The sequence below is a fragment of the Saccopteryx bilineata genome, chromosome 10 (assembly GCF_036850765.1).
Source record: "Saccopteryx bilineata isolate mSacBil1 chromosome 10, mSacBil1_pri_phased_curated, whole genome shotgun sequence".
NCBI classification, from domain to species: domain Eukaryota; kingdom Metazoa; phylum Chordata; class Mammalia; order Chiroptera; family Emballonuridae; genus Saccopteryx; species Saccopteryx bilineata.
This window is the reverse complement of record NC_089499.1, coordinates 33,939,392-33,965,064: the sequence shown is the minus strand read 5'-3', so window position 1 is coordinate 33,965,064 and position 25,673 is coordinate 33,939,392. Positions and strand designations below refer to the sequence as shown.

At 41.4% G+C, this 25,673-nt stretch overlaps 1 protein-coding gene across 1 annotated transcript in view; it reads right to left on the bottom strand.

Moving 5' to 3' along the window:
* The window catches only part of LOC136314204 (collagen alpha-4(VI) chain-like), a 127,594-nt gene extending 108,751 nt beyond the window's left edge, over nt 1–18,843 (bottom strand). Inside the window, exons 1-2 of the mRNA XM_066244769.1 lie at nt 18,713–18,843; nt 1,886–1,974 (exon numbers count right to left, since the gene is read on the bottom strand). Coding sequence (XP_066100866.1) covers nt 1,886–1,961 — 76 coding nt within the window. The 5' untranslated portion in view covers nt 1,962–1,974; nt 18,713–18,843. The remainder of the gene's footprint in view (nt 1–1,885; nt 1,975–18,712) is intronic.
* Nucleotides 18,844–25,673: the final 6,830 nt, after the last annotated feature.

Below are 25,673 nucleotides of genomic sequence, written 5' to 3'. Positions count from 1 at the left end.
CCAGGGGGCTACAGCAGATCTTGCTCAAGCCATCAACCTTGGGCTCAAGCCAGCGACATTGGGCTTCAAGACAGCAATCTTTGGGCTCAAGCTAGCAACCATGGAGTCATGTCTATGATCCCACACTCAAGCCAGCGACCTTGCTCAAGCTGGATGAGCCCACACTCAAGCCTGCGACCTCGAGGTTTCGAACCTGGGTCCTCTGCATCCCAGTCTGACACTCTATCCACTGCACCATTGCCTGATCAGGCAATACATGTGCCTATTGAGCACTGGAAATGTAGGTAGTACAACTGAGAAATTATATTTAAAATTTTATTATTGAATTTTAATTTATTTTTATTTAAATAGTCACATGTGAACAATACTAGTAGTCACTGTATTGAACAGTGTAGGTACAGAATAATGAATCCAACTCATCCATCTCACAGATAAGAAAAAGAAGACCTAGAAAGAAAGGCAAAGTGACTCATGTATATCCATTGAAAGAGCCTGTATTGGAAACTAGTCCACACATTGGACTGCCATAAGGAAGATGAAATTAAGTCCACATTACAGAAAGGCAAAGACCAGATAGAGAAGGAGTGGAAAGGTTGCTATACCCCATAGATACTAAATTCATTTGTCACTTATAGAGGCCCGAGTACCACTACCTCTTGGAATTTTGCCTAATCTTGGTAATAAAGCTTAGTGGAATCATAATTATTAAAAAGGCAAATAATATATGAGCTAAAAATCCTTTAAGCTTTATTTCCCTTTGGCCCTCCACAATGCAATCCTATTAGGCGGAGAGAATTCAGAGTCCTCGAGATAACTAACTGGTTTGTCCCCTTAACATCTCTTTCAGAAGAGATCAAACACAGACCATTAAGTGTTTTTTTAATCTTCCCAATCAGGAGAAACCTCACAAAAGTAGAATATTTTTCAGGCAAATAAGTATTCCTTCCACTATGAGCAAGTTGAAAAATATATTACATTTTCATACAGTGTTATTTCTTAACACCTTCAAACATGAAAAGACTGACTGTCACAGATTCTGTTCACAGGTGAGGGGAGTCAGAGCTGAAGGGAGAATTGGAAGAACTTCATGTCTTTTTTTTTTTTCCAACAAATAACAGCCTGTGTAATTATATTTGAATATTTAAATCTCAATATTGTCTCAGTGGGGCTTCAGGCTACTCAAGCGTTCTTTTCTTGACAAGTTCATCTTGAAAAGTTCCAACAATCTGTTCAAATGACTGCAAAAAATTTCAGAGGGGTTGCTAGCATTTGGTGAAGGAAGTTATCCATCTTATAATAATGAGCCCTAGGAATAGCTCTGCCAAAAGAAACAAAGCAAAATGCAGACCCGAAAGAGTAGGCCCATACTTTCAAAAGCATTTGAGAGCCTGCTAACACATTCAGAAGTATAGTATTTTTAATATCTATCTTTTGTCATTTGAGGTTAAATTTTGAACAAACAAACAAACCAAGGTCCTATTGTTCATTAAAAGCATCCAGATTCTAAGTTCTTTTTAAAGAATCATTTCCCTTCTATTAATTATGAAGCTTCTGTAATATTTTCTTTTAAGATTGTCACTACCACTATGTTCTTGACAAGGTTATCATTTTTGGCTTAAGAATCAGATGTAGCCCTGGCTTTTGGCGCAGTGGATAGAGAATTGTCCTGGCATGCTAAGGTCACCAGTTCGATCCCAGGGTTGCCGGCTCAAGCCTGGGGTCACCGATCCAGAGTCCTGGGGTTGCCAGCTCATTCCCAAGCACCTCAGGGTCAGGGTACACTATCAATGACACAACTAAATGAAACTTCTAGTTGATGCTTCTCTCTCTTTCTCCCCCTCCCTCCCTCTCTCTCTCTGTCAAAAAAAAAAAAATGATACATTACCAATTCTCTGTGACCTGATGAAGCCAAAACTAGCTGCAAGGAAGATGATCCCCCAAAACGTCTTCCAAGTCTCCATTCTAGATATGTATCTAGAGAGAAAAAGAAACTTCATAATTAAAATTATGTCTTCACACACTTAAAATTGGGCCATCATAGTGTATGTTAATTATATGCCAATAAAGTTGGTTTTTTAGAAAACTTAACTATGTCATCCCCTAGATGGAAGCTTTATAAAAGTAAAGAACATGTTGCCATATTATCAAAGAAAATGGTCTTGCTGACTCAACTCAGGAAGAATTTTGTAAGCACCCAGAGTGTATACCTCAGGTTTCCCTATTTAAAGTTGTCTAGATATGGCTATAAAAGGAGAAAGCATATAAGGCCCGGGTAGAACTTCTGTTTCCCACAGTGAATTTATTCGCTAGAACATAAACATTCCTGGATGATTTTGCTGGTATTTTTATACAAACATTGGATGAGCTGATAAACATTTGTGGCATGAAGAGATATTCAAATCTCTCTGGAGCACATCTGCCTGATAAAAATCTAGCTAGCCTGAAAATATTTCCTACATTCCCAGAAGAAGCAGAACACACTTCCCTCTCCTAAACTTGGATCCACTTCCAAAGGCCCCCATGGAAATTAACCACTCCCGATTCCATTTCCATTTTTGGATGCTAAGGAAGTATAATATATATGTGCTTAAAAAGGAGAACAACACCCCACGATCACATTGAATGAGATGCTTCAACTGGAACAGGGGGCACCTCATCTTTATCTTCATAGCCGCGTGTCCTCGCAGCAATACTCAGCAGAGTGCAAATGTAAAAGTAAGTATTCCTGGAGGTCAACTGCCCAGGTTTGATTCCAAGACCCACTACTTAATAATACATCTTGAGCAAGTTGCTTCACTTCTCTGTGTCTCAGTTTCCCCACTTGTAAAATGGCATCTTCCCCATAACCCTGCAATCAGAATTAAGTGAGTTCATTATTGTAAAACACTTTCCCCAGGCCTGGCACATAAAAAGGGCTCTTAAAGTGTTTGTTAAATAGAAAACATCTTCTTGGAAAAACCTACCACGTAAAAGTAAAAAAGGATTCCCACTCATCTGAAACTCAGAATCTGCAGAAGTAGAGGAACACTAACACTTTGTGCTGTGTATGAATAAAGAAGTTATTTTGTTTTATGTATCTTGATTTATATTTTTTATTTAATTCATTTAATTTTCACTTTTAATTGATCGCTGCTTTGTAAGTTACTGTGCTAACACCTCCATGTTCCTCACCTCAAACCTGCAAAAGGCCAGTAGAGCAAACTTTACTCTGTTCATTTCATTGATGGAAATGAAGAAATCAGGTCCCAAAAGTTGAGTAGCATACCAGAGTTACATAGCCATGCATTGTCAGTATAACATTTTATTGCAATAATAGTAATAATCACAATCATAATGTATGAATTGATTTTTGATTAGTCTTTCTGGCACTGTGAAAGTCCATTAGAACAGTCTATTCTTTAATATTCATGTATTTATTTAGCTGCATTTAGATGCAAGTTTATTGGGAAGTGAAATGTGTATCATCTTTCCTTAAATTACTTAATGCCTCCTTGAGGAGGCATTAATGGGAAGTCGATGTAGAAACTGAGGAATGGAAAAATCCGGTTATATCACATCTGTGTTTTAGAAAGTCACTGTTTGCAATAGAGTGGACAATATAGTAGGCATCTCAAATCAGTATCAAGCCCTCGGGCCAGCACACATACCACGAAAGGTCAACCGGCTTGATCAAGTCCACGTGGAGCAAATGGTCAGGCTGAAACCAGAGTCAAAGCCTATGGGCTTCCTCTGAAGTCATGACTGCTCCCAGTATTTTCTGTTGGCATAACCTGATTCCAGCTCCATGGTGCATGCTTGGATCTCAAATTTCGGCTTCAATGATAATCTTAAAGTCCAGACTGTCATTCACCTGTTCAGAGTCCGCCTCATGTAAAATGAAGACCTGTGAACATTTTACCTTGGGGTAAAAATGTGAGCTCAAGGCCTAAGTTCCTTTATTCACCAACTGGCTCTTCAAAGAGCAGTTTTGTGTCTCGAAAACTGTATTTGGTACTTCAGAGAATGGAATTACAAACTCTGCTTTTGTGTCTGGTGATCTGAACTGAACAATCTATTTGGGGAGAGAAATTTTACATACCAGAAATGATAAGAATCAGTAAACTTTAAGGATCATTCTCAAAAATCTCAGTGTCTAAATCATTTTTCAGTCTTGGTCCTTTTAAACAGAATACTGTGTGGAAATGATATCATGATACCCAGAAATAGCAGCCACCCAACCATTAAGATCCTCTTTCCGCCCTAGCCTGTTGGCTTAGCGGTAGAGCGTCGGCCTGGCATGCGGGGGACCCAGGTTCGATTCCCGGCCAGGGCACATAGGAGAAGCGCCCATTTGCTTCTCCACCCCCCCCCCTCCTTCCTCTCTGTCTCTCTCTTCCCCTCCCGCAGCCAAGGCTCCATTGGAGCAAAGATGGCCCGGGCGCTGGGGATGGCTCCTTGGCCTCTGCCCCAGGCGCTAGAGTGGCTCTGGTCGCGGCAGAGTGACGCCCCGGAGGGGCAGAGCATCGCCCCCTGGTGGGCAGAGCGAAGCCCCCTGGTGGGCAGATCCTTGCCCCTGGTGGGCGTGCCGGGTGGATCCCAGTCGGGCGCATACAGGAGTCTGACTGTCTCTCCCCGTTTCCAGCTAATTAAGAAAATAAAGAAGAAAAAAAAAGATCCTCTTTCCAGATTATTTAAGTGTAGTCACCCTGCATCCCCAAGGATACATTTCTACTGTGCATGCTTAATTTAATAGTTAAGAGTGACTAAAGCATGCACCTCTATTTTATTTTATGACACCGACTATACTGTCCACTATATTACAAACAGTGATTTTCCAAAACACATCCCTGGTATAATTGGATTTTTCTATTTCTCAGTTTCTATATCAACTTCCCATTAATGCCTCTTCAAGGGGGCACATAAGTAATTTGAGGAAAGATAATTTAAGATGATAAATATTCTACTTTCAAATAAACTTTCATCTAAATACAGGTAAATGAATGCATGAATCATAAAGAATAGACTGTTCTAATGGATTAAGGACATTATAAGAGGAAAGAGCTTGAGATTTTGACAGTTCTAGAAAGACTAATCCAAAATAAATTCATACATTCTGATTATAATTATTACTATTATTACAATAAAACACTATCCTTCAACTTTTTAAACCCTTGGGTTAATAAAGGTAGATGAAATATAAAAGTAGACGATCTACATTCTTATATAATGCAATCAGTTATAAGAAATGAGAAGTATTTATAGTTAGTTGTAAATAAAGCACCAGAGCCGTTTATGGAAATCTGGTGGGAAAGTCAAAAGCTTATAAACATTTTACAGCTGTGCATTTGTGTGTGTTATATCAACAAAGAGAAAAATGTATATATTTTAAGGACTTACTATCTATATTATATATACTATTTCATAAAGATTTTTATATTGACTTTAAGCTGCCGAAGGGATTTTGCATTTGAACACATAGGGACCATCATGGAGGGAAAAAAATGAAGCCATTAAATAAAGTGTAGTTAGGTAGGGATGGCATACAATACCAATTCTTTCTGGAAATAATTCTAATGGGTTTGGGGTAGAGAGAGACTCCTCTCAAAGAATGCTGCTTAAATAACTCATCCATTAGGACAATTTATTTTTAAAGATTAATTTGTTCAATTAAAACAATTACTTTTCACCTACCATAGTAACAATTAATTCAGGGAAGAATGATTAAGAGATGCTATAACCACCTGACCAGGTGGCGGTGCAGTGGATAGAGTGTCAGCCTGTGGTGCTGAGGACCCAGGTTCGAAGCCCTAAGGTCGCCGGTTTGAGCTCGGGTTCACCAGCTTGATTGTGGGGTCTCTGGCTTGAATGTGGGATCATAGACATGACCCCATGGTTGCTGGCTTGAAGACCAAGGTTACTGGCTTGAGTCCAAGGTCACTAGCTTAAGCAAGGAGTCATTTGCTCTACTGGAGCTCCCTGGTCAAGGCACATATGAGAACGCAACCAATGAACAACTAAGGTGCCACAATGAAGAGCTAATGCTTCTAATCTCTCTCTCTTCCTGTTTATCCTCCACCTTGCTAAAAGAGAGAGAGAGAGAGAGAGAGAGATGCTAAAACCATTGGGTAAACATGTATTAGAAAATGGGATATTAACACAGTCTCAAAGTATCCCCTCACAAATTACTTATAAATACAAAAGGCAAAAATAGAGTATCTACAATGAACAAACATTGTGAGCATGACTTAAACAAGTAATCAAAATTAATACCAAGAATAATAGGATAAACCAATATCAAGTACCTCTTGATGCTATGCATGAGAAAACTCAACATCATTTATATGGCAGCCCTCTTCAAAATCCATGACCTAAATCTAATAATGAGGAAACAGCCTATAAACCTAAACTTGGGGACAGTCTAAAAAGAAACTGGCCTGTTCTCCTCACAATTAAGAATGGCATGAAAGACAAAGAAAAGCTGAAGAGCCAACTGAGATTGAAACAGTCTAAACAGGCATGACAGCTAAAGGCAATACTGTACATGATCTTGAATTGCAAAAAAAGAAATTGTTATAAGGGACATTAAGTGAGATAGTGGGTAAAATTTTAATGTGGATTGAATATTTAGAATAATTCTTTTTTAATGTTAAATTTCCTGGTTTTGATTATTGTGTTGCAGTCATGTACAAGACTGTTCTTGTTATTAAGAAATGTACACAATATGTTATGGAGCAAAGGATCTTAAGATTAGAGATCAATTATTTACTCTCAAATGCTCAGCAGATTATACTAATTGAGAGAGAAAGAGAGAGAGAGAAATAAAGCATGCAATGCTCTTGGGAACGTTTTTATTGAGGCTTATAAACTCTATCACCCAAGCATTTTATGAGCTTGTTCTCACCAGGGAAGTGAAAATAACTACCCTATCTTTCTGAAATGTTTCATTCAGGAAGAATGGCTACAATCCACTAAACATATCAGGCCTTTCTCCAAAGGACCTGGGTAGGTCAGGGCACTCCACCCCTCCTTAATTCCTGTCACCAACAAACATAGAAAAAGCAGGTCATGCTAATGAATAAGGGCAAGATGGCCCTCTGTAATGATCTAGTCTGATGTCACATACTTGGTTTTTTTTATTTCTTTTATGTCTTTTAAGAAGAAGTTTGCTTCAGACACTGGCACTAGAAATAACAAATTAAAGAAATAGTTATTTTTCTAAGAGGACTTGGAACTCTACTAGAGAAAGAGAGAGATTTCAATAACAGGGGGTGAGCAAAATCCTACAGAAATCCAAACCAGGTGCTGAGGAACACAGTGAGTGAGCACCTCCCTTCACTTGGGTGAAGGCTTCAGAGCAGATGTCACTAGAGCTAAGACTTAAAGGATGAGTAGAAAGTTGCAAGTTCAGACAGAAGCACAGCATATACAAAGACACAGGAGACTTTAGACATCCCAAGTGGAGGTCACCCAAGGCTTCGGGAGCTAAGCTTTTGGAATGCTGGGAACTCGGGTGAGCCTCATTGGGGCTCCTGTGCTGTATGAGCTCTTAAGACTGTGTAAGTTTTAAGAAGACCTTTGGTTTTCTAGAATACCCAAAATGAGAAGGTAGGATGGAGGAGGAGAACTGGGCAGAGTTTCTTACTCTTCAACCATAAACCACCTTAATTTCATTTAATTCAATCAGCAGTGCTTTATAAACCAGTCTCATTTAGGGTTTCTGTTCTCTCCCTGTGGGCCCCTTAACCATAAAAGTAAAGATGCATCCCTAATGTTCTGTGACGGTGGCTCTCAAACTTGACCATTTCATCAGAATCACCCAGAGGTACAGTTAAAACCCAGCCTCTTGAACCCCACCTCAAGAGTTTTTGATGCAGTAGGTCTGGGGTAAGGTGTGAGAATTTATATGCTGAGCTGGTCCAAGGGACTACACCATTCTTCTATGCACTTAGCATGCAATGGCTCCTGCCCAGGCAGATGTCTGCTTCATTTCAATGACATCTCTAGTTCCATATAGAGAAAATCATGTCTGTCATCAGCTAAGTGGAGAAAGGGAAGAGATTATCAATTAAAAAATGTTTTCTTTATATTTACATGACTGAGAGGTAAGCAGACACTGCAATATATTTGGATGGAAGGCCCAATGCAAATAGGCAAAATTAATTTAACACATTTTTTTTTTCTTTCTAATTATACTTTACTCTGAAATCCAGAGCTATGTTCTCTCTCTCTCTCTCTCTCTCTTCTGGTCACTTGGGGTCATTTAAACATCACAGATTTGGCTTTCCTACACAACAGACTTGTAGCATACCACATCTGGGCAATAGAAAACTCCAGGAGGCAAACAATTGGGGGACATAAACAGATTTTTTTGTATATAACACGTTAAAAACCACACCCATGTGTGACAGTTAAAAGAAACTGAAGGTTAGCCTTAACCTATTGTATAAATATTAACATTTGCTTCTTGTGCCCATTCACAAATCTTATGACTGCTTGGATATATATACAACTTTGTTGCAAAATATTTGAGGGAGGCTGTGTCAAACATTTCAATGACAATTAATGTGTCATTAGGCTCCAAAAGAAAAATATAACAAGATGCAGAGTCTTGGAGCATTCCTCCAGGGAAAGAGAAAGATGACTACGCCAGAGTTCAGCAAAGCAATAAATGGGTGCTGATGGCCATGTGAATCCTGTCAGCTGTGCTAATTACAAGATCAGCATACAGTTAATTTGTATTTAAAAGAAGAAGTTTAAAATTTTGTAACTGAACAAAATCACAGCTGTTGGAAATTTCTTAACTATCCTAGGCCCTCTTCATATCCTGATTTATCTAGTTTTCCATAACTACTGGCTCATAGATCAATGATGCCATTTGCCAGATCGCATTGTTATTCTCTGTTTAATGCCCATCTCCCTCTCTGGGCTGTGAACACATCGAGGGTGGAGACTTGGTCTGAGAAATTATTGTAGGGCTGGCTACATTGAATCCAACTAATAAATCTTTCCTTTTATGATCATTATATAAATGGTTGGACAAACTGCTGAATGATTTGATCCAATGAAAAAAAATATTTACTCAAACTCTTTCAACTTATGTGTGGCTCAGAACTTCATCACCCCAGCCATAGAAATGGGTGAGATCAAGCTCGTGATCTTTCTGAGATGTTTCATTCAGAAAGGAAGCCTACAATCCACTAAACATATCAGGCCTCTTTCCAAAGGACCTGGGTAGGTCAGGGCACTCTGTCACTCCTTACTTCCTGTCACCAAGAAACACAGAAAGAGCAGGTCATGTTAGTGAATAAGGGCAAGATGGCCCTCTGCAATTATCAGGTCTGGTGTCACATACATGGTCTTTTATTTCTTCTATGTCCTTTAAGACGAAGGTTGCTCCAGACGCTGGAGAGAAAGTATAGTTTGGAGCAATAAGGTTTGCACAGAACCTGACTTTGAGTTTTCTGCTTCAAGTGTCACCACTGCCACATTCTTTTTATGTGAATTCTTGGAAGTCTCTTGAACTCTCTAATCCTCGGTTCTGTCAGCCTCAAATACAATGACACCTTGTCCTCATACTTAGCAGGGTGGCATGAGCTAATGGGGGAGCAAGGACTTTGTAAAAAGCTATAAAACTTGAGAGGTTATTCTTACCTTTGTCAAGCAAAAAATTATTGGACAATGTCCCAAAATTTAGTCCTTTCTCAATAACAAAGCCAAGATCCAGCATTTTTTATTCCAAGAGAAATGCTTTGCTTGAATCAAAAAGCAGTGATGACATTTTTGCTTCCTTGTGTGTAGGAAATAACCATGCTATGATGAAAGTAAAATTTGGGGTGATAATAGACCCTTTACAGCAGTGAGAGAAGACTCCCTGAATCAAAGGAGTAGGGTATCTGGTGTAACACCAACTCTTGTCACTGTCGTCATTCGGATGACACAAGCTCTTTGAAACTAGCTGCCTAGGTAGGTTCTTTGAGATGAATCTTTCACTTTTGTCTCTAGAACTTCAGCTTGAAATAACAAATTGCCATTGAGTTATTTTTGGTACCATTTTTAAAAAATCTAAATAGTGTATAATAAAATTTTAAAGACAAACTTCAAAAATACCCATCAAATGCATCAACACAAACCTATTTGGCCCTCAGAAAAATAAACATTTCTTTATAGATATTAACACACATTGACTAGGCTAACTTTCTGAAGGCAACATAATTATAGGATAATGTGTTTTGCCAAGTTCATACAGACTTCGCAGATTCCCAACATGACACTATTCCTTCCCTCTACCTAAAAGGATGCACTCCACTCCTTGGCTCCAACACAGATGCACAGGTGCACACACACACACACACACTCATGCAACACACACCCAGCAGGCCCCTTTCAAAACCCAGCTAAACATCACCTCCCTAATCCAAGCCTGATGGCCAATCACTTCATGTTCTGTTCTTCCTCTGAAACTTGTTCACTTATTTCAGTGAATAACTAGGCTTTGGAAAGACTGTCTTCATCATTTGTATACGCTCAGCACCTAGAACAGTTCCCTTCTTTGCTCTTTCCTCTTTATCTCCCCCCTCCCTTCATTTCTCATATTCATGTCAAGGGCAACCTTCTCCTAGCATGAACCCAAATCCATTTCCTCCTCTTTCTCACACACACGCCCTATATTTAATCTGGCAGGAAATTCTGTTGGCTCCTCATTAGAGCCACAGACCCAGAAACGGATCCTCTCCCACCATTCCTACTGCAAACAGCCTGTGTTGAGCCATCATCCCCTCTCCTACTTGATTACCACAGCGACCTCTATGGGTCTCCCTGCTGCTAACCTTTTTCCCTTAAGTCTCCTCTCAATATATCTAGGGAAATCCTTTCAAAGTCTAAGTCACCTTGGCTGGCTCAGAGCCTTTCAATGGCTCCCTGTTTTGCTCATAGTAAAAAGACAAGATGGGTTACAAGGCCCTCTGTGATCTGGCCCCAGCTTCTCTCTGTCTCATCTCTCACTCTGGCTCACTATACTCTGATCATCTTGGCCCACTGGATGTTCTTTAAATAGCCAGTTATTGTACATTCCCTGCTAGGGTCTGTGCATATGCTGTTTCCTCCACCTCTAACACTCTTCCCCATATATCCACATACACACATGGCTAATTCCCTCACCTCCCGCAAGCCTGTGCTCTAATGTCACTCACCTTCACAGTTAGCTCCACCCTAGCCATTTTTCTTAAAATTGCTTCCCACCCTTGCTTTCCCAGCACACCCAACCTCCCTTACCCTGCTCTGCTTTTCCTCTTTCCCATAGTTCTTATCACCTCCTAACCTGCTATACAATGTTCATCATGGTTTTTTATTAATTATCTGTTGTTACACCCCACCTTTAAATAGACTATAAGCACTACGAGGAATCTTTTTGTTTCTATGATGTATCCCCCAGGGCCTCACACATAGTAGGTGCTCAACATATATTTGTTGCATAAATTATTTTACTCAGAAAAAAATAAATAACTTCCTGTCCTTAAGATAGAATGCTCTAAACAAAAATTTAGCCTGACCTTTGGTGGCGCAGTGGATAAAGTATAGACCTGGAATGCTGAGGTCGCCAGTTGGAAATCCCAGGTTTGCCTGGTCAAGGCACATAGGAGAAGCAACTACTTCCCACTCCTCCCCCACCTCTCTAAAATCAACAAATAAAATCCTTTTAAAGAAAAGATTCAGAGGCACTCTAGGAAAAATTGGTGCTCCTTAGGCCATTATTTTGGGAGAAATGAAGGACTCCCAGCCAACTGGTATTGCTTTGACATTTTAATTGTAGTTATTTTTTCATTTATATTCAAAATATTTATATAATCATAACAAACAGTATAAATCTAAACATTTGGCAAGTTTGCAGAATTGGTAAAACCAGTTCATGGGCGTAGTATTGGAAGGGACTTGGTTTAAGATCTCTGAGAAACCTAAAATGAAGCCTTTTAGTGACTGCAACCCACATCCAAGGGGCAGGGAGAGATGCGGCAGAAAAGTGAATCTTCTAAAACTCATGGCCACAAAAATTCACTTAGATAGTGAGTTGCTCAAACATAAGACACAAGAAAAAGATGGAATGTTTGAGCAAAACAATTTCTTGTATGATCTTTCTTAAAAGAGTCATTGTGTTTTTAGGTTGGGAATATTTCAGGCGAAAATATCAGGGAGATAATATCTCTCATTTCACTTCCTAGTGACTGTGTAGCACACCAGATTTTCTGTTTCTGCAAAAAATATAGACAGGGCTTCATTACTCTTCAAGTCAAGATAAACACATCTTTAGACCTTTTACAGCCCATTCCTGTGAGTCAGAAACTACCAGACAGAATCATGTGATGGCAGACGCTTTTCAAAGCTTGTGGGTTAAACCCTCAGGGCCTGAAATAAAGAAGCACCCTTCCATTTTTGGTATGCCTTGGACCTATTTCTTAGTTTTAGAAGATCAGTACAAAAGAGGTGATAAATTTTTCTCCTGTAGATCCTGGGGAATAATTTTTAACTAATGGTTTTTATTCTTTCACCCCAAAGAAGTCATCCCTAATAATCATCATCATCCCTACGTCTGTCCAGTGAATTTAAAAGTAAAAATATTAGCCCGAGTTATCTAAAAATCACGTACAAAAAACTAAAACTGATCGATTTCACCTTAACTTTTCTTGCAATTCTTTACAAAGTAATTACTCCCTTGAGCTCTAGTAAATTATGTGCATGTTGAAGTATTTAGGAATAAGTGTACTGATGTCTATGTTGTGGTTAACCCATAAGTAACAGAACCAGAGCCCAAATTGATTAGGAATTTGGAGAGCTTTTATTCACCAGCCAGTGGTCTGTCCGCTGCGCGGGGAAGCAATGAACAGCAATGAGCTCGAGGGGAGAAGGGTATATATAGACAAAAACCACAAGGTTACAGTTACTTCAGCACGTTTGTACAATATCTTTGCAAAAGTACACACTGTTCTAAGACAATAAACTGCCTTCCTGCAATATCTGCAGGGCTGACGCACAAGGAACGCATCCCGCCTCTGTTAGTAAGATTCGGAATGCTGAGGCCATGAGAATTTTCTACTTTAGCTGTAGCTATAAGCTAAATTGGGTCAGGGGTCCTCCCCAGCATGGGCTGGTACGCCAGCACATTCACCACTGGTTTTATCGGGGAAACAAATCATTGTTTCCTTATCAGTATGAACGGGTTGATAATGTGCCCCTAATACTAGAAGCTTTATGGCTTGAATTCTTTTTTGTACATACTGCATAATACACAGATCAATGGTGGCCTCTACTATAAGTAAAATGAGGGGTCCGGTAGAGCAGTAAGTAACATAGTGAGCTAAGGAGATGAAGAGAATAAATTTTATACTAATTTCTTTCTGCCTTGCGTTTTTCTTCTCTGTACAAACCTCCTACAACCTGTAAAAACCTTCTGCAACTTACATAAACTTTTCAGTTTTATAAACCTTCTTAACTATTCAGAAGTAACTGGCTTTTATAATAACTTCCTTTCTTCCTTTTTCGTTTTAAGAGTATTTCTATATCTTATACCTTGTAGCTTCCCTTCTAGCAAAGGGACTTATGTCTCCTTTCTGTATGACTCATAGCAGTACATGTATCAACTCTTTTTTTTTTAATTTTTTATTTATTCATTTTAGAGAGGAGAGGGGGGGAGAGAGAGAGAGAGAGAGAGAGAGAGAGAGAGAGAGACAGAGAGGAGAGACAGAGGGGGGGGAGCTGGAAGCATCAACTCCCATATGTGCCTTGATCAGGCAAGCCCAGGGTTTCGAACCAGCGACCTCAGCATTTCCAGGTCGACGCTTTATCCACTGCGCCACCACAGGTCAGGCCATGTATCAACTCTTAAGACAACTTGTTCTGGCTTTCCTTGGACTTCAGTTTCCCTCCCTCTTTAAGTCTAATTAAAAGGAGGTCCTCAGTGAGTTTCTTCAGGTATTAGCCATGCGTAGACCAGCCAGCTCTGGTCTATGGCTGGAGCAGGGCATGCTGTCCATCTCAGGGTCAATTTACAAGGATTGGTGAGGTCAGTCTCCGCTGTCTACGAGCGAGGGTGTCTTTGCTGGGACTGCAGGCTCCAACCGGCTGTGGTGGACCCGTCCACGTAGAAGTTAGTCCTTGGGTGGTGTACTTCTTTACCTAGACTGAGTCTACAGGCTGGAAGGGATGTACCAGATCCCTGGCAGTGCTGGAGGCGCCTCTCGGACAGTCTTTTGGGCAGCCTACTGAGTATCTGTAGACCCTGTAAGTACTTAAGGAAGGAGTGGTTACTTAACACAGCTTTTATTTCTTCTCTGAGTTTCAGTAGGAAGGGAGGGGGTTTCCCCCCCCCCAACATTATCTTAAAAGGAGTGAATTCTTCCCTGTAGGGGGTGTACTTCGCCCTAAGGAGGACTAAGGGGAATAAGGTGGGCTACGTTTCACCGGTTTTAAAATAAATTTGGTTAAAGTTTCCTTTAAGATCTGATTTATGCATTCTACCTGTCCTGAACTTTGGGGCCTGCAGGCACAATGTAATTTCTAATTAAAATTGAGTGCCTTTCTTACCTGTTAATTACTTTAGTAAAATCTATTTGGGCATAGACTAAACACTCAGACATTATGCCTTCTATAATAGATTCTAAGTCTGACTTTTCTAATTGGTTGCAAAAAACCTTAGGCAACAAGGGTTCTAGTAAAGTTACTAAAATTTCCTAAAACCCCGCTGGTTTTAGGGCTACCTTATTGGTAGTATCATCAGCTGCTTGGTTTTTCTCGAATTTCTACAGAGTCCTTCTCTTTTGGTGCCCTGGACAGTGGATGATGGCCACTATTTCAGGAGAGCAGTCTCCTGTATTCTCTGGGGTGAGGGTTTGAGCTTCACCTTTGTTAGTTTTTAAACCTTCTCCTGATGGCCCCTCTTCGACTGTGCCTGTCTTAGGTTGTTCCTGCCCTCTTCTTGACCTACAGTGCTTTATAACATTAAGTCAATATAGTAGTCAGGGTAGCAAACTCAAAGAACACAAATTTTATAAACTCATTTTCCTAAGAGTGGGGTATTCTAGTTTACATAAGGTCCTCAATTTCCTCAGGGACATAGTAACCCTGAGGACTCTTTCTTACAACTCTTGACTATTATGGCTAAAGCGGTGGCTTTAGAAGGGGCAGTACCTATTCCCTAAATCTTCTTCTCGGGTCTGGCTCTAGGTAGGAGGCGGGGGTTCCCTGAAGCCAGAGCAGGGGAGGGAGGAGGGTTGTAGCAAGGGGTAGTAGCCTGCCTCTAGCTTACTGCGCTGTTATCTTTTGCCTGACTAAGCAGTGCTGCAGCCCTTGAGCTAAGAAAGAGGTTTCTTTGTTATACAACATTAGGGAATTGGTCAGGGTGCCTGGGATTCCCGGTGCCTGAGGGGGAGGGGCAGGTGCTTAGAGCCGTAAAGGGAAACGGCCGCTTCTATTTTTTCCTTCTCTCCGCTGCTTCTCATGCAGCCAGCTGCAGCCTGGCTGCCTTTCCTTACTCCTGCTGCCTCTGCTGCCGTACTCAGCCGCATCCTGGCTATGCCACCTGCTTGCGGGTAGGTACCCGCTAGTAGTAGGCTAGACTGACTGCCTGTGCTTTCTCTGAGTCTAGCAATCCTTGATTTGGCCATTCTGCTCTAAAGTTGGCTATTTTAATTTACAGAGAGTTTTCCATGTATCTTCTTAATATTAATTCCTACCCGGTATTTTCCAAATGGGTGAAACTTCTTTGGGTCAGTAGGTGGATATCTGAATATCTAAAACTAGTTTCTACTCTATACTTTCTCTAGCACTCTCTTAGGTCTTTAGTTAGTTCTTATCATTTGTGGGCTTGTTTACGAATTTCCCTTTACTTTTGCCCTCTGGTTTTACGCCAGAAATTTCCAATTGAAATCGCCTCTTCAAGGCTAAGTACCTCACACAAGAGGAAAGATTGGAGCTAACAGAAAAAGCACTTTCCTCAAGGGAGAAGTTGGACAGAGAGCCTTGAAACTAGAGGTCTTGGATCTAAGAAAAGAGATCTAGTGGGTCAGGAGAAGGTGGCTTCAAACCAGAAAATGTCACGAGAGATTTCTCTGACGAACAAAGAGAAACTTCAGAACAGACAATATACTATGTACATTGACACTTGACTTTTAGGCACAGTTCAACAGACAAAGGAAGGGGGCTCCCTGTCAGGGGCCTCTCAGGTGCTCGCCTGGCTGTGTCTCTCACAGCAGCTACAGACTGGAAACTGAAACTCAGGGGCAGGCACCAGAGATCGATCCCTACTTACACACTAATCACTCAGGGGTTCTCAGACAGAAACAATAAAAGCAAAGAATGAGATCTCGACATGAGCAGATGAACAGACAGCACAGAGGTGTCCTAGGAAACCCGAGACAGGACTTAACTCTCTACTAACGTCTTGGTCCTACAGTCTTAAATTGACTAGTCACAAACAGAAAAGCTAGAACTCTGTAAAGCAAAAGATTTGCCTTACTTACCTCTGGAGGTCAGAATTTACACTCTTTAATTTTGTCAAATCTGGGGACCAGGGGTGACTGCCGGGAAGTTGTCTGAGACCCACAGGAAAACTGGAGCCCTGGAACGTCTCAGGGGCACCCCTCCTAGAGATCTAGTGGGGTCAGGCAACCCCCGGAGAGGCCGACCGGTCCGGGTGTCTAGCACACCTGAAGATGACTGATTGAACCCAATAAGCAAGAGAGATATTAGTAGATCCCTCAGAAGGCCAGTTCCCTGGGGTGGGGGTGGGGGGGCACTGGCCACTCTAACTCGCACAGAAAATGTAGTCTCCCAGAGCTAACAGTAGCTCCATAGTCAGTAGCTCGTTTCTTGAAGTCCTGGAAATTATTCAAAAATCATTGAAGTGGCATACACTTAGCACAAGAAGCAGACTGACCCATATTGACAGACTTGACAAGGTCTAGGCTGAGAAAGACAAACACTCCCCCAAGAATGTATAGACAGACAAAAAACAAACCAGACAAAACCAAACCTGAAACCTGATTGGCCAACAAACTGAACCTGATCCCAAACCTGAGATCGTTGGCCACCCTAAATCTGAGATCACTGGCCACCATCATGTGCCAGGATCGAGTCACAGAGGTTATGCTGTGTCCAGCCCTACCGCCGACCCCCCTAGGGGCGTCCCTACCTGTCCGGACCCAGTTACTTACCGGTAAGATCCGCCTGGGGCTGAGGAACATCTCTCAGAGCTCTCCCCCTAGGCAGGTGCTCCTCTGGTTCCTCGGTGCCTGCGGCTGAGGAACATCTCTCAGAGCTCACCCCCTAGGCAAATGCTCGTTTGATTTCTCCAGCCACCTTGTGCCTGGGGCTGAGGAACATCTCTCAGAGATCTCCCCCTAGGCAGGGCACCCAAAGTTCCAAATGGGCCCAATCACCAGAAAAGTCTGGTGAATCCCGGATGAGCCCCCAAATGTTGTGGTTAACCCATAAGTAACAGAACCAGAGCCCAAATTGATTAGGAATTTGGAGAGCTTTTATTCACCAGCCAGTGGTCTGTCCGCCAAGTGGGAAAGCAATGAACAGCAATGAGCTCGGGGGAAGAAGGGTATATATAGACAAAAACCACAAGGTTACAGATACTTCAGCACATTTGTACAATATCTTTGCAAAAGTACACACTGTTCTGAGATAATAAAACGCTTTTCTGCAATATCTGCAGGGCTGACGCACAAGGAATGCATCCCGCCTCTGTTAGTAAGATTCGGAATGCTGAGGCCATGAGAATATTCTACTTTAGCTGTAGCTATAAGCTAAATTAGGTCAGGGGTCCTCCCCAGCATGGGCTGGCATGCCAGCACAGTGTACAATTTACTTTAAATGCATAAAGTAATAAAATGGATAAAGGGATGAATAGAGGAATAGTTATGTGAAAAACAACTATATTAAAATGTTAATGATGGATGTCAATGTTGAGTATACATGTAGTCTCTAAATTTTTAAAATTTTGTTGTATGTTTGAAATTTTTCATAAAAATGTAAATAACCATTTAACTTATTTATTAAGATTGTATGTGGTATGGTAGTCAAATTGTATGGAACCCAGCAAACTAAATGTACAAAGACTTTCATTTCTAACTCAGAATTGCCCCTATTGGCCCTGAGAATGCTCTGAGAAGGAGAATCATTTTAACCTGAGTTTTATTTCTTTATTAAGTCTGTTTATTCATTCAATTTTAGTGTGTTCTTCTTTCTTTGTCCTTACATCCTAACTCTAATCTCCATTTTTAAAGTCTCCCAAAGATCTGCATCAATGAAATACATCATTCATGCCACATGTGTGAGTCCCCTAAATCAGTTTTGCTATTCCACACAGATGATAAATGCTAGGTGTAATCTCAAAATATTTCACGTCTTCCTATTCAAGAACAGTTCAGAGAGGTGCCGATCCCTTTTTGTCATAGTATTCATCTAAAGGTTCCTCCTTCTCTGTATACCCAACATATTCTTTAGGTTTGTTTTTTTCTGTGTGTCTTCCTCCATTTCTCAGTTGTTCTCCATCTCTTTGCTATTCAACATCTCTCCCTCAGTTTCTACCTTTCTCTCCTCTAGCTGTCTATAGGTCTCTGTCTCTCACTGCCTAGAAATGAAAAAGAAACAGTATATTTGCAAAAAATAAGTGGAAAAAAAAGCCCCAGAGTTTCCAATCAGAAAGCTATCCCTGGGAAAAGGAATGTCCTCCTACCTGGCAAAGCCTTCTGAGCTGGTACTTTCCCATCCAAGTACTAACCAGGCCCGACCCTGCTTAGCTTTCGAGATCAGATGAGATCGAGCGCGTTCAGGGTGGTATGGCTGTAGATGAGCTGGTCCTTTTGATTTCTTCTTCTTGTCTTCATTCCTTAAGAATCTGTTTGAGCCTACAGTACAGAAAGGCTCAAGGATATACATCAGCTTTTCCAGTGGTTAATACTCTCCTGGGGAAGACAGGAGGAGGGGCAAGAGGAGGAGTAAGAACTCTGTTTATGGTGAGTGACATATTGCTTGTGCTCATGCATGCTTATTGCCATTAAACTCTGTAAACACTGGTCTTGGAAATAAACACAAAACCTTAGCAGAGAGAGCACTCTCAAAAATAATAATAAATTAAGCTAGCCTTTTTCAAATTTAATTAAGATATCCTAGAATAAAAATGGACTCTAATTGTCCCTATTTTAATGATTTAGTCTCTAGCTGAAGTCTCTTGCCTATAAACTCATTGAGACCAGGGACAGAGTATCATTCATCTTTGTATCACTCCTAATCTCCTGGATATCCCCTAGCAAAGATTCTTGTACATATTAGGTCTCAAAATGCATGTGTAACGGATGTTTGGATGGATGTGTAGATGGACAGGTGAATGGATGGATAAATTAATGAACTAAACAATGACAACCACTTCCTGCATTGATAACCTTTAACAGACAGGGTAAAAATCAAGTGTCTATATTTTCCTTGGATTCTCAAACTAACTCACACCAAATCCAGAGTATGGATTAGGATGGAATCAAAGGAGATATATAAGTATTTACATGTGTGTATACGTGAGTTTGGGTAAGAGTTAACCTGCTGTAACAAGAGATAATAATATGGCTTAAAGAACAAGGAAGGTCATTTCCCTCTCACCTAATTCAGTCCCAGTTGGGTATTTAGGGTCAGCAAGAAGCTTTCCTCCACATAGTCACTCAGGGACCCAGGTTAATATTCAACATGTTCTATCTGAAGTTTCTTCAAGTACCACCAGGGTAGCCAGTGGGAAGGGAGAAAGAGCTAACCCTAGAGACTAAACCGACTAAGTCAGCAAAACAGAAGTTGGTCCCATTCCTACCACCACTTTCCATTGTTCCAAATTTAGTCACACAGCCACACCCAGGAGCAGGGAAGACTTGAGATTTGATTTCCAACTAGACAGCCATGTGTCCAGCTCAACCTATTACCACAGAAGAAAGTTTGGTCTACTCAGAAATAGAGTCACTTCACCGATAGCCGAGGCAGTAAATGCTCCCTAAATGTTCTGGTTCTCTCAGGGAAATGATTAAGCTATCACATATAAAATTCTTCAGCAAAAAAACAGTTAAGCTCAAATAGTTAATGCCAACCAGTGCTTTCAGTCTTCCGTTCCCTCCTTCTGCTCAAAAAGCCATGCTCTCCCTCTGACTCACCCCTCAATAGCATTCCTCTCCTCTAGCCTCCCCTTCATTCCCCAAGGCAGTTAGCTTGACCCCAAGATGACTTTTGGCTCATGGTATTGAACACTAACACTGATCCTAAATATGCAGTAAGACCTTATTTCTTCTGTCACCCCAGAGCATTCACCACTTTTCTCTACTCTCCTTGACCTTCAAGCCATCTTCTCACTCCTCCTTGTGTGCTGTTCTCCTACAGGGGACAGGTTTGCTGTCTTAGTTTGCATCCCCCAAAAGCAGAACCTGTGACAAGGACTTGGGTGCAGGCAATTTATTCAGAAAGCAATCCAGGGAAGCAAGAGAAGGAATACAGAAAGTAAGACCTGAAGGAATAAAAGCCAAACAGTGTGCCTTAATGAGTGTGTCACCTCTATCGGCAACTGAGAGGTTCAATCCCACTGGGCATCCTCTGCGAAACTAAGACTGATCCTCAGAAACGTCCCAGTGAAAGACAGCTGGGATTTCGTCACTGAATGTCACTCCTCAATGATTGAGGATTGCCCCTAGAGAAGAGAAAGGATTAAACCCTGGACAGTTCCAAGCTGCCCTGCAAGCAGGCTGAGTGAGCTACCTTAGCAATGAGGAAAGCCCCACCCCCACCTCCGTGGGGATAGGCTAGAAGACGCTCAGGACGTGGTGGGGGGCTGTGCTCATGCTCAGGAACTGTCCACTTGCTGCAGGTGAGCTCAGAGCTGCGCTGAGCAGATCTGGGGCACAAATCAAGTGTCTGCCGCGCTTTCCAATGTCTTCAAAACGGAATCTCCTCACCTAAAAAACTCAGATTCTTCCTCCCACTGATTATTACTTCCATGACAGGGACAAAATTCTTCAGAACAGAGATCGCAATTCCTTCCTCTTTGTTCTTGCAAACGTTTATGCCAAAATCCGGTATTGTCCTTATCGTGGAGTTCTGAGTTTGTATCCTTCCACCATATTTCCCTCACTAAATATTTTTGTGATAGCTCAAGGATAGAAATTCAAGTCTCCTTTGCAATGATTGGCACATAGTAGGAACTCAAGAAATATTTTCAGAGAGAATAAATGGTGAATAATGGCCTCTATAACATACCTAAACTCCAAAAGACTTTCTCCAACCTCTCCTTGTAAATGACATAGCATTTCCACCTTAAAGCCATGCTGTTATTTCAGAAGAGACCCTGATCAAGTGTATATACAGGGTAGGGCAAAAGCAGATTTCCAGTTGGTCTTATGGAAAATAATACAACAGTTAATAAAACAAAAACATAAAAATAAACTTTTGTGTACTCACAACTGTAAACCTACTTCTGCCCCACCCTGTATGACAGGTGAAGAGGGAAGAATTTCTTCTGTGAAACTTTGGGGAAAAAACACACGTTTCATTAATTAACAAAAGAACACGAGAAAACTTGTTCTCAAAAACCATACACTGTCAGCCACTTGGCTGTTTGAAACCACATTTGGTGAGAATGAAACACTTCATTCTTGCCTGAAGGAGCTAAGTCATTTTAACAGAAAGAGTCTCAATTTCCAACCTAGGTGCAGAGCTTCAGATAAAGATTTTGCACACAACAGTCCACACTTATCTTAACTTGTTTAGTTTCCAAGGAAACAGAATCCCATTTTCTCATCTCAGCCCAGGCCTTCTTATATGGCTTCGCTTTGCTTTAAGCAAGCACAACACTGTTTTGTTGAAATTTTACCAAAACCCCACCCTTTTCCCAAGTTGCTTTAGCAAGTATGTCTTCCCTTTACTGGTGAAGTGCCCCATCGTCTCTCTGGTGTGTGGTCCCCTTGCTCAATAAGTTAATCTAACTTGATTGGATGGCAAGTGTATCCTTGGTGGTCTTTATCACCTCTAGCCAATTTGTTTGCAGCACAGATTAATTTATCAACGTCACTAATTACTGCCATGAAAAGCACTTAGAGAAAGACACTGAGGAGACCAGGCAGGTAAACTTCAGTCAGGTGTTAAGTCACAATTTTTTAAAGGACATAGGAGCTTGGAGGGTATAGTAGACTTTTGAGAAGGGCAAATTTATATGGCAGACCTGACCCTAGAGTAGAAGGGGTAAAGGGAGTAACCACAACATGGTGAAACAGTCATGTCCTTTTCGCTCACCTGAAATGGTAACCACATCCCCTTATGGGAAAATTCCATTTCACCCTCAGCTCCATTGGGAGGAAACACCATGATTGATCCAGGAATCAGCATGTGACCCAAGCCCAGCCAATCAAAACCATTCCTTAGATTTTCTTTTTTTTTACCCTCTAACATCTCTGGTTATGAAGTTATGAAGGTTTAAAGATACAATGCTGAATTTGCCTGTTGTCATGGTTTCAGCTTTATAAAACCAGCCTGACTGGCCCTGGCCAGTAGGCTCAGCGGTAGAGCGTCGGCCTGGCCTGCGGGGGACCCGGGTTCGATTCCTGGCCAGGGCACATAGGAGAAGCGCCCATTTGCTTCTCCACCCCCCCTCCTTCCTCTCTGTCTCTCTCTTCCCCTCCCACAGCCAAGGCTCCATTGGAGCAAAGATGGCCCGGGCGCTGGGGATGGCTCCTTGGCCTCTGCCCCAGGCGCTAGAGTGGCTCTGGTCGCAAAAGAGCATCGCCCTCTGGTGGGCAGAGCGTTGCCCCTGGTGGGCATGCCGGGTGGATCCCGGTTGGGCGCATGCGGGAGTCTGACTGTCTCTCCCCGTTTCCAGCTTCAGAAAAATACAAAAAAAAAAAAAAATCAGCCTGACTAATCCCAAAATATGAGAGAAAGATGAGATGCAATTCTGAGGACATTTAACTACAGGGGGGTCCTCGGGTTACAACAGTCTTGACATATGATATTTCAAGTTTACAATGCTCACTCTCATAAAAACTTTAAAAAATTGAGACATGAGTGTTTAGGCTTACGCCATTAGTGTCATACTTACAGACTACATAGGCGAACTAGTTTGGTTGCGCACGGCGGAAGAATATGCAGTAACACTGCATATGAGTGAGGGAGTTGGTGTCACCCATTACACTTACCTATGCCAGTTTGGACTGTTAAAAGCAGAAATATTCTGTTTGTGTTGCTTTGTTTGGTGAGGAGCTGTTTGCTGAGGACCTCATTCAGCTGGAGAAGCCACTGATTGAAGAGGAAGAGGTAGAAATCTCAGAACCCAAGAGATTTACTACCAAGGTTTTGGCAGAAGGTTTTTCTATGGTAGAGAAAGGGTTGGCAAAATTTCAGGCTGAGGACCCCAGCAATGAGATTCAGTCAGGTCTACAGAGCTGTTATGGATGCCTTGCAATGTCATAGGCAGATTTTGGAAGAGAAGAAGTTATCAACCTTCCAGACTAGCCTGGAACAATTCTTTAAGAAGGTAGAGAGGCCTGCAACAGATCTTGTACCTTCTACATCAGCTGCTTCTCGAGATGAAACACCTGTAGTACAGGTAGAATCATCTCCAAAGTTTCCTGGGTGTTCCTTAGGCCAGTGGTCCCCAACCCCTGGGCCGCGGACTGGTACCGGTCTGTGGGCCATTTGGTACCGGTCTGCAGAGAAAGAATAAATAACTTACATTATTTCCGTTTTATTTATATTTAAGTCTGAACGATGTTTTATTTTTTAAAAATGACCAGATTCCCTCTGTTACATCCATCTAAGACTCACTCTTGACGCTTGTCTCAGTCACGTGATACATTTATTCATCCCACCCTAAAGACAGGTCCGTGAAAATATTTTCTGACATTAAACCGGTCCATGGCCCAAAAAAGGTTGGGGACCACTGACTGCCTTAGGCAATCCTGATTCACTGGCCCAGTATCTCCAGCACCTTCTGCAAGTTCTCCTGTCTCTCCAGCTTCCTCCTCCCAATAGGTCACTCTCTCCCACCTTGCAATGCCCCTTCCTGTGTGCAAGCCAACCACAGAAATAAAGGTAAAAGATTTTTTTTACACTTATTTTTGTCATTTTTCTGTTACTACATTACAGTGTACAGTGCAGTATATTTATGTCCTTTTCCTTTTTCTGTGGCTTAGTTTGTGTTTTTATGTTCTGGATTATGATTTTACAACTGTGTTAGGACAGGTAAGTGACTTAGGCTAGGGTTTGTTTCGACTTACACCAAAATTTGGATTACGTCACTGTCGTAGGAACGGAACTGTGTCATAACCTGAGGACCCCCTGTATCTACCCTTCCACTGTGTGTGTGTGTGTAAGTCAGTACATTATCTTCTTTGCTTAAGCCAGCTCAGTTTAACTTTTGGTCACTTGGAACTTAGAATCATCACTGTGACTTTTGCACAGACACAACTTAAAATTTTTTCCAGGGTCCCAAAATATGCTTCCATACTTGAGTCATTCTATCTCTGCAGGTGCAAGCCCACACTTAAACTTTTTTCAGACAATGAACACCATATAATTCAACATCTTTTCCTAGTTTCCTTAACTACCATAAATCCTAAAGTCAAATACAACATGCAGCTGCAGTCAATGTTTGTTCATTAAGACAATTTAGCCCTAGAAAGAATCTTATGGATCATCTTCTAGCCAAACCTCATTTTGCCAAGAAAACTTGAGGTTCAAAAAGGACACATATGCAATTGATAGCCATTTTCAGGTGTAACTGACAATATCTACTCTACTTTCTTTACTTTCTCTGTTCTTTCATTTGGAAAGTGCTTCAAGTAAGAGTGTCTACATTTGTATCTTTATTAGTGGGAGGGCAGATGTGGAAAATGAAAGGATGATCCCAGGAAAGCTGGGAGAAACAGAGGCAGAGATAATGGGATTTAACCAAGAAAGTAATACTATTCAAACCCTGCAAAGCTCTAACGTTTACATAAAAGATGGAGTTCACAGTGATTTTGGAAAAGAAAAAAAAATTATTGAGGAGTCAGGGATGGGGAATTTTAAGGTTGGTGAAAGAACTCGGTGCTAAACTCAGGAATTCCTAAATCATGGTTCCAGTGACAGCACTTTAAAAACTTAAAGATATTTACTTATAGCTAATAGAATGAATAGTAACTCAGTGTATTTAATCAGATCTATATAAAAACCAGGCTGTGGCCTAACCGGTGGTAGTGCAGTGATAGAGAATCAACCTGGGACGCTGAGGACTCAGGTTTGAAACCCCAGGGTCGCCAGCTTAAGAGTGGGCTCACCAACTTGAGTGCAGGGTCACCAGCCTGAGCGTACAATAATTGACATGATCCCATGGTCACTGGCTTGAGCTCAAAGGTCACTGGTTTAAAGCCTAAGGTCGCTAGCTTGAGACCAAGGTCGCTGGTTTGAGCAAGATGTCACTGGCCTGGCTAGAACCCCCAAGTCAAGGTACATATGAGAAGCAATCAATGAACAACTAAGTGACACAGCTATGAGTTGATGCTTCTCATCTCTCTCCCTTCCTGCCTTCCTGTCCTTCTGTCTGTCTCTGTCTCTCACTAAAAAAAAAAAGCAAGCTGTGGCAGAATCTCAGATGTAAGCCACTCTTCACATACCCTTGTTGGGTGAAAGATAGTAAGAAG